The sequence below is a fragment of the Pholcus phalangioides genome, unplaced genomic scaffold (genome assembly GCF_987345545.1).
Source record: "Pholcus phalangioides strain wild (caught in Gottingen) unplaced genomic scaffold, Ppha-v1.0 ptg000014l_1, whole genome shotgun sequence".
Taxonomy (NCBI): domain Eukaryota; kingdom Metazoa; phylum Arthropoda; class Arachnida; order Araneae; family Pholcidae; genus Pholcus; species Pholcus phalangioides.
This window is the reverse complement of record NW_028301607.1, coordinates 21,192,080-21,206,521: the sequence shown is the minus strand read 5'-3', so window position 1 is coordinate 21,206,521 and position 14,442 is coordinate 21,192,080. Positions and strand designations below refer to the sequence as shown.

Here is a 14,442-nt window from a genome sequence, read left to right as displayed (position 1 = left end):
CATATTCCTCTGCGGAACCTCTAATGAATTGGTACATGTTGGAATGTGCGTGTAGTGAAACCTGGCATGAAGTTTGTTTCTGTGTAATGCTTGTTATGTGTAGTGTGCTGCCATCTGCCGCCAGTTTTTCTAACTATGAGTGAAGTGTAATGATTGAATAATTAATTGTTGTAGGCCTGTTGCTCTCTGTGGCGAGACTTTTTAATGGGGAGATCGACTCGCATTTGCGCCTCGAAGTTGGAAACCACAGGAAACCAACTTCAGCCGACCACCACTATGGTGACGGTGGGGTTCGAACACTTCTAGCACTGTCATTCGGTAGTAAGATAGAGACCTCTGTGAGTAATATTTGGCCAGAAGTTGCTTACTCTTGATATACAGTACCAGAGAAAATTTTTAAAAGGTTTTACTGTATACAGTTAAACTTTGTTGAATTGGAGCTCAAGGGTACAGCAAAACAGTTCGAATTATCCAAAATCTGACTTATCCAATTAATCTATTCTGGATCCGTAAAATGACTACAAATTGCAACTTAATCATTATTATTCACATAGGATGAATAATTGGTTGTAGCTGCTGCATTATTCCACTGTTGTGAAATCGGCATCATTGTATGATTTCTTGATGATGACCTTACTGCCTGGAAACAGTTACTGATTGCCAGTCGCAAAACTGTTTCCCAATTTTAGCTAATGATTTTGTACGGCATTAGGGAAATATATTTTCATTAAAAATTTGTTACAAGAAATTGTTCTGAAGAGATCTATTTTCAGAGATTGAGCAACACACTTTCATATCAATTATTTTTTTAACTGAGTTGCTAAACAATAAAACACAAAAAGTAAATTGAATTCTGATACACAGAGGGTACCGTATTTAAATTAAGATATTCTTGTTGTTTTTTATTACAAGTTGTCACAACACCTGTGATTATCTTTAGGATTTGCATGACAATTCCTTAAACGCTTTCTCAATGAACAAGAATGTTAGCATGGGTGTTCAAGCAAGAAGTTGAAGTAGAAAATATATGGCAACCATGGTGCATCTAAATTCAGAAACATCCAAATTTTTAAGTTCTTATTTTTAAAGATTTACTGTAACAAATTTGTCTGCAGCCAATGGCCTTTTATAATGGAGATAGAATAAATTTGTGGAGAGAAGCAATGTTCGACTGCTTGAGGACTTCCTCCAACTGTGTACATTCCTTCACGTTAAAATCATGATTTTTTTTTCTTCATAATCTTCAAATTATTCCAAAAAAATTTTGGTCAAGTAAAAAATGTCTACATTAAATTAGATAAACTCGGGGAAGTTCATAAAAGTTCAGATTACCCAAAATTTGAATTTACCATGTTACACTGTATTAACGGGGTTTGTTTTGATTTCCATTTTCTGTAGGCTGATATATATATATATATATATTATTATTATTACAAAACAGCACAAGTAAATACATGAGTACAGAATACAAGTAATATAGAAAATAAATGAAGACAACAGAACAAAAGACAAAACATGCACTATAGAGCTCTTAGGAACCCATTTGGTCCATCCTAGAGCTTAAAAAAAATTCTATAATAAACGGAACGCTCTTGATTATTATTTTTTTTATAATAGATATTTCAAATTTGGCCTTGGTTACATATTTATATTTTCAATAAACTTTTCAAATTTAGAGTTTATAGAGTTTGAAAATGTGAAAATTTCTTTCTTGAGATGTTTATTTATTCTAAGGTCTGTTAAATATATGCATGTATATATATTTTTTTCAGATGAAATCATCTATGGAATTAAAGATCAATTTCATAAACACTGAATTAGTTCTTATTGAATCTGCCTCAAAATTTGATAGTGTTGCTTTTGTGATCAAGGTGAGGTATTGATAATTTATATTTGTTTTCAAAAAAAGTTCTTTGTGTATGAACTATTGTATAAAATGATTTATATATAGGCAATTATGAATTGATCTATTCTGCAATTCCAGAGATTTGTCACATCTACAAATTAATGAATTGCAAGAGTATCAAATCTCAATTAATAAAACTTGGGAAAAATGTGGGTCATATGTAGGTAAATCTGTGAATTATTGGATTATTCTGGCTATATATAGTGGGATGATCTACCAGCGCTGTGATCAGTCGTTGGGTGGTTGTCACGGTGGGAAAAAGTCATGGGACACTTTCCCCCCCCCCCCTTTGACAAATAAGCCTGACATATTTTAACCCAGAATAGTCATGTCTAATAAGTGTAATTAGTCAAATTTAGATATGATTGTGTTGTTTGTCTTGTGAATAGTTATTGGGCTTCTGTCTTCATGTGATTGTTGTAGGCCAGTGTAAAATTTCGTCATAAATCATCGCTTAAGTATATAAAGACACACTCTTTATGCATCACACTGTATGTGTTTGTTGGGAAATCCTAAATATTAAATGATTTGCTCTGACATCTCAATCTCTCAAGCTCAGCAACAAATTCCTTGAATTTTTCTGATCCTTCCTGTAAAATTTTTGGAAATTACGAATTCATTTGAACAAGAAAATGTGTGTTCTTTTGAATAATATATTCTTTATTTTGTGTGCGAGAGACACCTAATGAATGATCCACAGATAATCGGAGATGATATCGCCATATTGATGAGTTCGAGTTTTCTGGTTCTCGCACGGATGAAACGCTTCCTGTACGTGTAAAAGGAAGATTCCTTTTATTATTTTTTTCTTTCTCTCTCGTCATTCGTACCCGTCGAATATTTTTTTTTTTATTCTTGAAAAGCCGATTTCTCGTCTTCAGCATTTTCTGAGTCTGTTGTGATTTAAAAAAAAAGGAAACAAACATTTTTGTTAATCAAGAGTTAAATAATTTTGAGACCTGTGAGTCTTTCAATTTTGAAATTTAATTTTTTTTCATTCCTTTTCTCTCCACTGTTTCCGATACTTGAAGAAAAAAAATTTTTTGTTTGTAAAATACAGTAGACTCTCGGTAACAACACCCCAAAGTATCCACAAACATGTCAAGTTAGCTGGGTTTTACTCTAAATTTTTGTCCGATTGTTTTTGTGTACGTAATTATATACATTCTAATAATTGTATTAAATAAAATGCTAATTCTCATTAATTTTAATTCAGGGTTGTTTCAAAATAGAATCAAAACATATAAAAAAATTTACTTCATGAAAAATTATCAAGTACATTTACTTGTTTTTCTTTCTGAAGAGAAAACGAAAATTTTCTACATTATTCAGTTTATACCGCGATTGTTCAGCTTTTCCCTGACTGCGTAGGAAACGACATATCACATCTAGAGTTTTTAATGCATCATGGAGAGATGGTGCAGATACTTCTTGATCTGAACTTTCTGTGATTCTATTTCTTTGAAACATGAAGCACTTGCTTTGGGTGATTGATTCTAGAATATCGTTGTTTGCTAAAAGTCCTGAAGTTACAAGATCAGAGTCAATACTCACAAATTCATCGTCGATACAATCACCCATAGTGCTATTTATGCTTTCTCCCTACTTAATCGGGGAGAAATTTTTGGAGAAATAATCGTTTTCCAAAGACTCGGAACAAAAACCAACATGACGGAAGCAGTTCTGAATCGTGACACTCATGCCTGAGTCCATGCAGAATCAATCATTTCAACTGCATCTAAAATAGAAATTTTTGCGTCTATTCTAACATCCACAAATTCACAAATTTTTTGTCTAATTTTCTGTAAAAAGTTTTCATACTTTGGATAATTCCTAATTTCCTTGAGTGAGATTTTTTGTGAAATCTTTTGCTTTTCTTGAATTATTGGTCCTGATAATATGATTGAGTGAGATTGAGGGATTTGAACCACAAAACAGTTGCTTCCATGCAACTCCATATTCTTCGGTGAGTTCACTCAAAGTTTTTCCCGAGTCTAGTTTTTTGAAAATTTCAATTTTTGATTTTAAAGTTAAAGTATGAAGTTCACGTGTAACCATTTCATTCACGGCCGGCGATCCCACAATGATAACCAAATGACATATTCAGCGTCTGACCAGGATTTAGCTCTTTTTCTTTTATTCCTTTTCCAAGAAATCGTAAAACCAAGTTCCGCCAAAAACATTCTCCCAACTGACAATATCAATTCACAATTGATACGATTTTTATCCCTAATGGATGTTGACAATTTCAACATCAAATAGGGATCACACTACACTTTAGGGATCATCCACACTTCTTTTGGCCATGGAAAGAATGAAAGACCTATCCTGGAAACACCACTAAAATGATAGGCCGGCCAAGAGGCTTCAAACATTCATTCTTCACGTGCACGCCCCCCCACCCACAGTGCAAAAAAGGGACCCATCATATGGAACAAAGAAACAAAGGATTATCAAAGTACCCACGGACAATGTCAAAAAATTCTTAGAATGGTAACACATGGGCAATTTTAAAAACCAGTCGTAGCAAAGGAACAAAAATCGTAGTCTACTTAAACGGAGTTAAGCCAAACATGTGTCTAGTTAGAGAGTTTCCCCTTCATTGAAATTAGTATTGGGCCAACAAAGGGAATAATAGATATCGAGTTATCCGGATAGTCGAGTTACAGAGAGTCTACTGTATTGTGAGGGAGAGAAACTTTGAAATGTTATATGATTGAAATTTTGATCTCTGTCATCGAGAAAGTGTTGAATTTGAAACTTTTTTTTTAAATTTTCCTTTGTCTAGATTCAAATTTTTCAGTATGTCATGAAACAAGAATATTTATGTATGATGGAAAGCTTGTTTTATTTCCCAAACTGAGGTGATAATTTCAAAATTGTATGATGTAAAATGTGTGATTTAATCAAGGTTTTTGAAATCAAATTATTTCTTTGTTTAGACTACATTGCCTGAACTGTTGTCCAAACAACTTCAGTAGGAGAAGTTTTATTTTCTTATTTTGTTCTTCAGCACCCTGAATGGATAAAAGTAGGAATGACGTTTTTTGTGCGTCCAATGATCGGATGCAGTTCCTTAGATACTGCCCCCTTTATATAGTTGGGAGAGAGAAAATCTGTCTTTCATGGAAATTTGTCTCTAAACAGGGTCTCGGACCCTTCATCTCGAATCGCCATTTGTGATGGCGAAAATGTCTCGTTTAAAATGAAAGAAAAAATAGCTAGCAACTAGGCCTTATAAATCTAGGCACTTCAATTTTTTTTCTTGAGATGAAGCACTGACACCGGTGCCACTAAAATTGTCTCCAAACCAAAATCTACTGAATCTCCACTGGGTGTTGTCTTCAAATTTCACTCCATTGTGGTTGTCTATGGAAAATTGGACTCTTTCGACCAGGTATCTGGAAATCAACCCGCCCTAGTGACCACCTTCCTCTCAAATATCTGGACAGCGTGATTTCCTTCATTTCATTTTTTGTTGGACAGTGTCAAGCAGTAACGGAACGTCAGACCCCACCAAAATTGAGGCGGACCATACTGCATCGGTTTTGCAGATCCTGTCTAAATTATTCAGTGAAAATGGTCATCTAGATGTCATCCTGAAATCCAAGACTTTTCCCGTAACTTGTTCACCAGTTCCTGAAATTCAAGACTTTTCCCGTCATTCGTCCACCAGTTCCTGAAATTACACTGCTCAAAACAATTAGGGGAGCACATGGTTTTAACAACATTATGTGAAGATTTATACCGATAAGTAACATAAAATGAATCATCCATAATTTAAAGCCTAGCAGGAAACGGAAGAAGAAAACTTCATATGCAAATCAAAGTTCATAACGTCAAAAACCAGAAAAAGGAGATAAGGGCAGAAATCAGGATGTTGCAGAAACGTCTGTTTTACTGCCGTAACTGTGAAATTCGATTGCGCAGTATTTTTTTTTTTGAGACAAGGTGACTTGAGAATGTCTCAACAACGTGATTTACCGGAATCCATGGCATGGCGTGTTATAGGCAGACTGGAATCCGGGCAAACACAACGTAGTGTCGCGGACGCTGTTGGAGTCGCCAGAAGTGTTGTTGCAAAGCTGTGGAATCGATTCCAAGAAACAGGAAATGTTAGATGTTGAACAGGGCAAGGTCGGCCACGCGCCACTACAGCAACGCAACTGATGACCGGTATATACGGTTAACAGCCTGCCGAAACAAAACAAAGAATGCTACGCAGCTGCAAAGACGGTTGCTCTTGGCAACAGGACGAAGGGTGTCCAGCCAAACAGTACGTAATGGGCTTCATGAGGGAGGGCTCTATGCACGTAGGCCAATAGTCTGCATTCCGTTGACCCCACGCCACCGTTCGGCCCGAAGAAGATGGGCTGCTGAACATCGAGATTGGGAGCAACATGATTGGAGCCAAGTGCTGTTTACAGACGAGTCCCGATTCAGTCTGGAGTGTGACACCCGACGTGTTCTGGTATGGAGGGACAGGGGCACTCGAAATAACCCCGCATTCGTTCGTGAAAGGTCACAATACAGACGAGCTGGTTGGATGGTATCAAAGCTGCATTAAGAGTAAGCGTAAACAGTCCTATCGTTAAACTGGTAGCCAAACGGCATCAGTGCCCTCTCTGTTTAGATGGGTGCTTGCTGGCCTGTGATTGGCTGCTAGCATCGGGTAGGAAAGTCATTTCCCCATCACGGCGCCATTTTGTTTACTTACTCATGTGAAGACTCTCGGTTAGGTTGGTTAGCTATTGCTCGTGGTTATTTTGGCAAATTGTTCATCTTTAAAATTATAAAAACGGGCCTTCTGAGGGCCAACTAAAATTATAGTTATTGAATAAGTCCGCGTGCATTTGATGGGTGTAAAATGGCACGAAGACGGGTGTTCACAAGTATAGATTTAGCTGTTGAAGTGTCGATAACATTGTTATTGTTACTGAGTGATTTATACTTTTAGGCACAAGTACGTCTCCTATAAAGAAGTAAAAAATGTCCGCTTTAGTGGGAATATCGATTTTTAGGTTCCATAGCAATAGACTGAAAAATAAATCAAAGTTGAAATCGGAATAACGCGATCAAGGGAAGGGGGGGAAGAGAAGCGTGGGAGCCACGTGATCAATCGTCAAGTTTGACCCATCAAACTTCAGATGGCGCTGCGATCAATTCTGCGGCCTTTCTTTAACATTGAGTGGGTACGCTTAACTTACAAGCGGCTTTGGATGGTATAGGGTGGAATCAGCATAGGTGGACGTACGGACCTGCATATCATTCGGAATGGCACTTTGACGGCCCGAAGGTATGCAGACGAGATACTGCGACCTCGTGTCATCCCTTACGCTGGAGCCATTGGAGATTCCTTTGTTTTCCAGGATGATAATGCCCGACCGCATAGAGCTCGTCTGGTGGAGAACATGCTTGAAGCTGAAACAATACAGCGTATGGAATGGCCAGTGTGCTCTCCTGACCTGAATCCAATCGAGCATGTTTCTCGGACGACGCATTGCTGCGCGACCAAGGCCGCCTGTTACTGTCCGAGACTTGCAGATTGCACTTCTTGAGGAGTGGAACAGTATTCCCCAAAGTCTGATCGATAACCTCATTGCATCCATGGCAAACAGGTGTGCAGCAGTCTTAGCTGTTCGAGGAGACCACACGCCCTATTAAAACTCATGCATCATGTCTAAACAGTACTTTTTTTTTATCGTTTACATGTAACCAAATTGTTGCCCTAAATCATCTTCTCATGTTTTTTCCATATTTTCAAAGAATTAAAGCTTAATTCCAAATTTTTTTGCGTCTTTTTTCTGTATTGCGCATTGATACGCGTGTACTATCCATTGTATGCCAATACGTGGCTGTCTCGCACGGTTTTCTTCACTTTTTTGCTTGCCCCCCTAATTGTTTTGAGCAGTGTATTTCGTCTAAGTACTGAACTCTCTTCAGGAACTTAATTAAGAAAAATTCTTAGAAGTAATCCCCATATGAGTATCAAATATTTTTTTCATTTTGTATTTTCGGTTGTGTCAGGCTGTGTAGACTAAATGATAAAAATATCATAATGTCCTCCATATTGCCCGTATTTTTGGTGAAGTAACTCTTAAATTCAGGCATGTAGTCAGTGTTTGTTTATTTGTTTTTATTTTGCTTATAGTTGAAACACACCTTTTGAAATTTGAAATTTTTTTTTTTTGTCTAATCATGTGAAACATTTGAGATCTAAAGTGTGAACTCTAAAAATTGAATAACTTTAAGAAACTTAAATCTCAGTGTGTTGATATATTGTTTTCTTTGTGTGTGACTTAATTATTAAGGTTAAAATGTTCTAGTGCATATTTGATCAGGAGAATTACTCACCGTCACAAAGGGTTGTCGTGCCAAAGGCAACAATATTGGTACTTGTACAACCAATAATATTATCATCGACCAAATAAACAAAAACGTAGTACTTAAGTAGAGTTTTTTTTTAAATCTTTCACAACTAAAATGGTACTGAGGGAACATTAATCACCACATAAATGGTGCTGTTCTCTTACTTCAGTCTCATTTCAAAATAGAGTGGTAAAAATCAAATATATAAAACACACAGTTACATAATTGGTGCCTTTCAACTCAAGCCAAATCTAATTTCATTTCCAAAAATAGAGTTTGACCAAATACCTCACTAACGTTTTTTTTTTTTTTGTTCGTCTGTGTAGACATTGTCTTTTTCCCTCATTCCCGAAAGTTAGCCTCGAAATCTGTTTTGATTTGGATGATTTATTTTTTAAGTCTTCGAATAAATTGAGGGAAAGAGCAATAATTTTCAAAAATAGGAGGATTGCACATAGATCTATAGTTACTCATAACTAAAGAGTCACTTTTTTATATATTGGAGTAATTTTGGCAATCTTAAGTGCCCTAGGAAAACAGTTAGTAATACAGCAATTAAAAATATCAATCAAAATGGTTGAGAGAGAAAGAGAGAGAACATCAATCACACATTTCACTTCCAGCATCAGGTCATCAAATCCTGGTCCAGTGTTATATCTCACCACGCTGGATGCTTAATTGAATTCTTGAATACTAATGATTGGGAAATATATACATCAACTGTTAGCATTTTAAAGATGTAGACCACTTCTGTTGAATTAAAATTTAAAAAGTGAGTAGTGTAAGAGTAAAAAAAGTGTTAAAGATCTCAGCTGTCTCTTTGAGGTCCATATTGTGGTTAATTAAAATAAAGTTAATAGGTGCCGTGTGAGTGAGTTTCCCCATTAAAACTTTTACACTATTCCAGACCATTGTAATATCATAATGGTGAAATTCATCATGCTGAGAAAAAGGTTATGTTTAGCACACTTTATTTCAATACATAGTTTGCTTCTATATCTCCAGAACTCTCTTAAATCCACAACATTGCGCGTTCTAAAGAAAAGGCAGAAAAGTTTTTTTCCCCAATAGCCTTGTACAAGGTGGGGTTCAAAATTTAGAAGCAATTAGTAATGAAATGAAAACAATTGAAAAAATTACAAATTTATTAGTGATTTCAAAAATTTACATGATTACTTTATTTTCCTACATAATCACCCTGTCGTTTCAAACACTTTTGATATCATCAAACAAGCTTCTTCAAACCTTCTGCATAAAATTCCGCCACTTGGGATTTCAGTCAGCTTTGCACTGAGATTTTCAATTCTTCGCTTTCCTCAAAACATGTTGACACAAGCCAGTTTTTGAGATGTTGGAAGAGATGGTAGTCACTGGTAGTCTCACATAGTTTGTTCATTATGCAATAGTTCGATTGTCTAAATTTGTTTCCTGGCAGGTCCGGAACCGAAACGGTTGTTTTATTTTCATAGTTGAAAAGCCTTCGTTAACTGATGTCGGATGAAAAATAACAAAGGAGCTGGCCTTGTCAAGGGTGTGTGCAATAACACTACATTTTGTTGATCCGGCCCTGAACAGAGAGGCCCCCTGGTACTGACACGGCTGGGCTACGCAGAAGAGACTACCAACGTCCAGTGTCCGACCTGCAGATAATGGACGTATAAATAGACTGATTATTGACTGACCACTAACCAGTGAGAATATTCTATGAGAATATTATTTTGTCAATATTGAATTGAGAATTTCATGTGTTAAAAAAATCTAGTGTTAGATTTGTGTAACGTTAATAAATAACATTTTCATGCGAAAGTTGTGTTCATTTTCCACTTGTCATTTGCTTCTACAAATTACTGGATATTTCGAACCGGGCAAGCAACTCCCACAAGGGACGTTGCACTTAGTTTTGAACCGCGCCTCATATATGTGTTGATTAGTTTTCCCCATCCCAGAGCGAGACCCCCTTCTACTTACCGAATTGAATTTAATAAAAACTAAATTTTTTACTTTTTTTAATACATAAGATTGATCGCTGGAAACCTGGGCCAGACATGTTTCCAGAAGGGTGAGTGATCATCCGATCAGTCCTCCCAAGAACCAAATTATATGGAAAAAATGGGTCTGTGTTAAATATGGGGTGATCTATGCAATAAACTATGAGACAAACTTACACAATAAATCAAACTTACCGATACATCACTCTGGGCTAAAGCTCAGTAAACCACCTTCTTTTGGAGAAGTTTTATGCATGTCAGTCTCAAAGCCATGGGTCCACATGTAAAGTGATGTTTTATGATGGGAGGGGGGTATTATTACCCCATACTTAGCTGGAAGTAATAGCTTACATATTTACATTCGAAAATCATAGCATCATATCTCATTGTGTAGGTTCCGATGTGAGGCCTTGGGTCATGTTCATCGGCATATGCAGAATTTTCTCAAGGGTTTTTTCAATTTTTTTTTTTTTTTTTTTTTTTTTTTTTTTTTTTTTTTTTTTTTTTTTTTTTTTTTTTGCTGCTGGGGAGGTTTTTCCTGCAAAATAACACTATAATCTCAGCTTGAGTGGGGGTTTTAGAACCCCAAAACCTTTGTGTATGCCAATGGTCATGTTCACATGGTTTCTTGGGTTAAGATGGTCCTGTCTCTATGGACAGCTTCTGCTGGATTATGAAAGTAAGTAGTCACATTTTTTTCCTACCATATTGCACTTGAAAGCTTTATTTTTTCACAACTCTCTGTGCCCCCTTCCATTATTACTTGTCGTAGCTTTTCTTTCATGTGATTTCCTCCCTTTTCCCCTTTAGAATATCCCAGGTACGTAAGGAGAATCTTGAGCATTCTCCATAATGCTCCAGGTTGAGAACCATTGCCATATACAGTACCCGAGCAAAGCAATCATTATGATCATTATGAATGCTGCATAGTTTGTCACTAAATGTATTATGTAAGCACTAAAGGTCACTAAAATCAACCATCTTTACCTAATCGAGGGGAGGGGGCAGCTTACTTTCTAAAACTAGCAATTAATTCAGAATTGAATTTACTGTAAAATATGAATTACATCAAAATAGTGTACATCAAAGAACTGAATGAGTTTTAATGTACAAAGAGATTGTTTAGAAGAGAGTTGATTTTGAACTTGTTTAAGTTTTGGTTGAATCAACTTTGTCTACAGACTAAAGCTGAAAACATATGCAGCAAGCAAGGAAGTGATAGAAATGGGAGTGCAGTAATGAAATCAAACACATGAATTCCTATGCACCTGTGTATTGTGGCATGTGACATGCACCGCAGCAGAGCGTAAATTCTGCTATAAATGATGGAAACAGGGGAGTCAAGAAATTTAGTTTTTTTAGCTTTTGTCGCTTTCAAGATGGATATCGAAGGGCTTGTCTGTAGTGTTTTTGCTGTGAAAAAGCCATAGTGAGATGAAAAGTACCTCCAGAATCATTAATGTTTTGCTCTCAACATATTCAAAAATATTGTGGATGATCAAATGGAAACAACAAGAAGTAGTCCTCCAAGCACAAGATTGGGCTGTGTCATGTCGGACGATTATTTTCTTTTAGGTAAATTGACTAAGTATCGAGAATCATGCATTTACAACTGTGTTTTCTTGTTTGGCATCTTAGGCCCTATTTAGACCTCCTAGGAATGTCATTAAAAACCAAGTGACATACTCGATGACTTCAGCATTTATTTAAAAATCAGATTTTTTTTTCATTCATTGAGCTGAAGCTAGACACCCACATGTATGAAAAATTTCCAACGTCCTTATCGGGAAAGTAGTCTATACTGTCATCTTGTGGGAGCTCTGGGCCAGATGTTAATTTTTCTGCACATAATTCAATTATTGTGGAAACTCAAATCCTTTATTTTTGGATTCATTTTCCTAATTTCAAAACATTTCACGAAGGCATAGTGTCTGAGCAGATTTTTCACAATTTTTTACTTTTATTGAGAAAGCCCTCTATGGGCTTCAGAACAAAAAACATTAAATAATTGAATGTATCAAAGACAATTAAGATACCTCAAGACCAGTACTCATCTTCTACTCTAGATATTTCAAAGTTTTAATTGTAAATAAATAATTGAAAATAAGCTGTAATTTCCAAATGTTTTATCTAAGCAAAATATTATGTATATAGTAGTTAATATATATTTACAGTTGTGTCGTGTAAATTGTAATTTTTTCTATGAGGTTCAAACCACATGTTTCAATATACAAAAAAACACTGATGAAACAGAGGAATTGACTTGGTGATGAAAACTGATTTACTTCCTTTTTCCCTGTATTGAAATGGACTCTCTTAACAGAGGGGTCGTTCCGAAAACTCTTCTGGTGGCTTGTACTACCATAAATAATATTCATAAATTTTCTGCGAAACTTTTTTCCTGTTCATAACTGAAAATTATTCATATATTGTGTTGTATGCTAATTTATCACACACTGTGTATGTGAGAGAGAGAATTTATACAAAAACAAAAATATTTTCCTTGCGCGTGCCCTGGAGCTTCCTGCGACTCACGATGCTCTTTAGAGGGAGTTGGTTAGAGGGCTTGTTGATAAATTTTTAAAGTTTTTTTTACCCCTATAAATTTAGTAGAAAATATAATTAATGTTTTTGGAAAATGCTCGGGCCTAAGTGCCGCAGTAAGGGATGTGGGGAGGAGAACATCTAAAATAAGAGTGGACTATTGCTGTAGTTATCCTTAAAAAAATGGTAATATATATTCACCACAATATATATATTTTTCTGAATCGGTATCTGAGCATTGGTTCTTATAATTTTGAAATTTTGCAAATTTTAAAACCATAGAACAGATGCTTTGATTTAAAAAATCGAAGTAATTGCCATTTTCTGCCATATCAAACGTAACACTATGTGTGCTATACTATAGTTTTTTAGCCTAAGAGAGTTGTAGATTCACTGTTGCTTGTCAGAAAAAAAGTTCTCTAATAGAAATAAGATACTCGGTAGCGTACACATGATTTTTTAAAAGAGGGATTCCACATTTTTTTTTTCTTTCCAGGAAAGGGCATTGTTTTTCATTGCATAAATACACCATAATCACTGGGTAAAGGTAAACCCTCTCCCCACTACATACGATGGCACTGACACTCAGCCATTTCACATGCTGCTTTTTACCATCACGACACTTTTTCTCTCACAAAATATTTTGTATAAATTTTTCTTCATGATCATTCCTGTCTGTTATGAATTCTGAACACTTGCAAAATTTAGAGATCAAATCTTCAATCTTTCTTCATCCAATGTTCTTGTGACACCCCCTACCCCCACGTATAGCATTTGTGCGATTCCACTACAATTGGGGGGGGGGGATTTTCTCTCCTACTTGGACTTTCTTTCTTCCCATATCTTACAGCTATAGTCTCATATCAAGACTTGCAACTTCTTTTCATGAAACCACTTTCTTCAGCACCAGCTATCCAAATAGTAAGAGAATATTTAACATTAAGTATTACTGTCTTATGAATGTTACATATTAAAGGACTATGTCGGGGAATCTCTGAGCATTAAGGTAAGACAAGTAAGATTTAAATAATTTTGTCATTTAAGCAAATGATATTTTTAACTTATAATTAGTGATTTTCTGTAGAGCAAAGGTCTTCAACCTTTTTCCTAGTCGTGAGTGCTGCCTTTACCCATAATCAAAAGAAGAACACCCTTACGGCAAATGCATGAAAGCAGGAGAATTTCAGTCCTTGAATGTAATTTGTACAAGATATTTAATTGTAACATTGATGACATGCCCGCGAGCACAAATCGGACATGAGCATTGAGCACTCTGGGTGCTTCAGGGAGCAATGAGTTGAAGATGACTGCTCTAGAGTGTGATAAATGTGTTGCAGTTTGCTGGACAAGAATATATTATGACGCATTCATCACTATAAGCTATTCTAATGTGATGATATGAGCTTCATTTTTTTATGATGCCTCATCAATATGCACGTTTTCAAGTGTGTGTGTGTTGAATTAGGGAAGGCCAAATCTCATACTTAATCCACTTGCATCATCTTAGTTCTAACTTTATAATGCTACTCACTTCATAAATATGATTCGGTCAATTCAGTCAGTCCATTCATCAATAATGAAATAAGTTTCAACATACCATCGCTGTTCATACAAAATGTTGTTTATCAAAATTCT

The 14,442-nt window shown here is 35.8% G+C and overlaps 1 protein-coding gene across 4 annotated transcripts in view; it reads left to right on the top strand.

Moving 5' to 3' along the window:
• Vps13D (vacuolar protein sorting 13D) overlaps positions 1–14,442 on the top strand; it is a 561,523-nt gene that overhangs the window by 293,905 nt on the left and 253,176 nt on the right. For all 4 annotated transcript variants that reach the window (XM_089241869.1, XM_089241867.1, XM_089241868.1 and 1 more), the window contains exon 46: positions 1,773–1,871. In XM_089241869.1, coding sequence (XP_089097995.1) covers positions 1,773–1,871 — 99 coding nt within the window. The remainder of the gene's footprint in view (positions 1–1,772; positions 1,872–14,442) is intronic.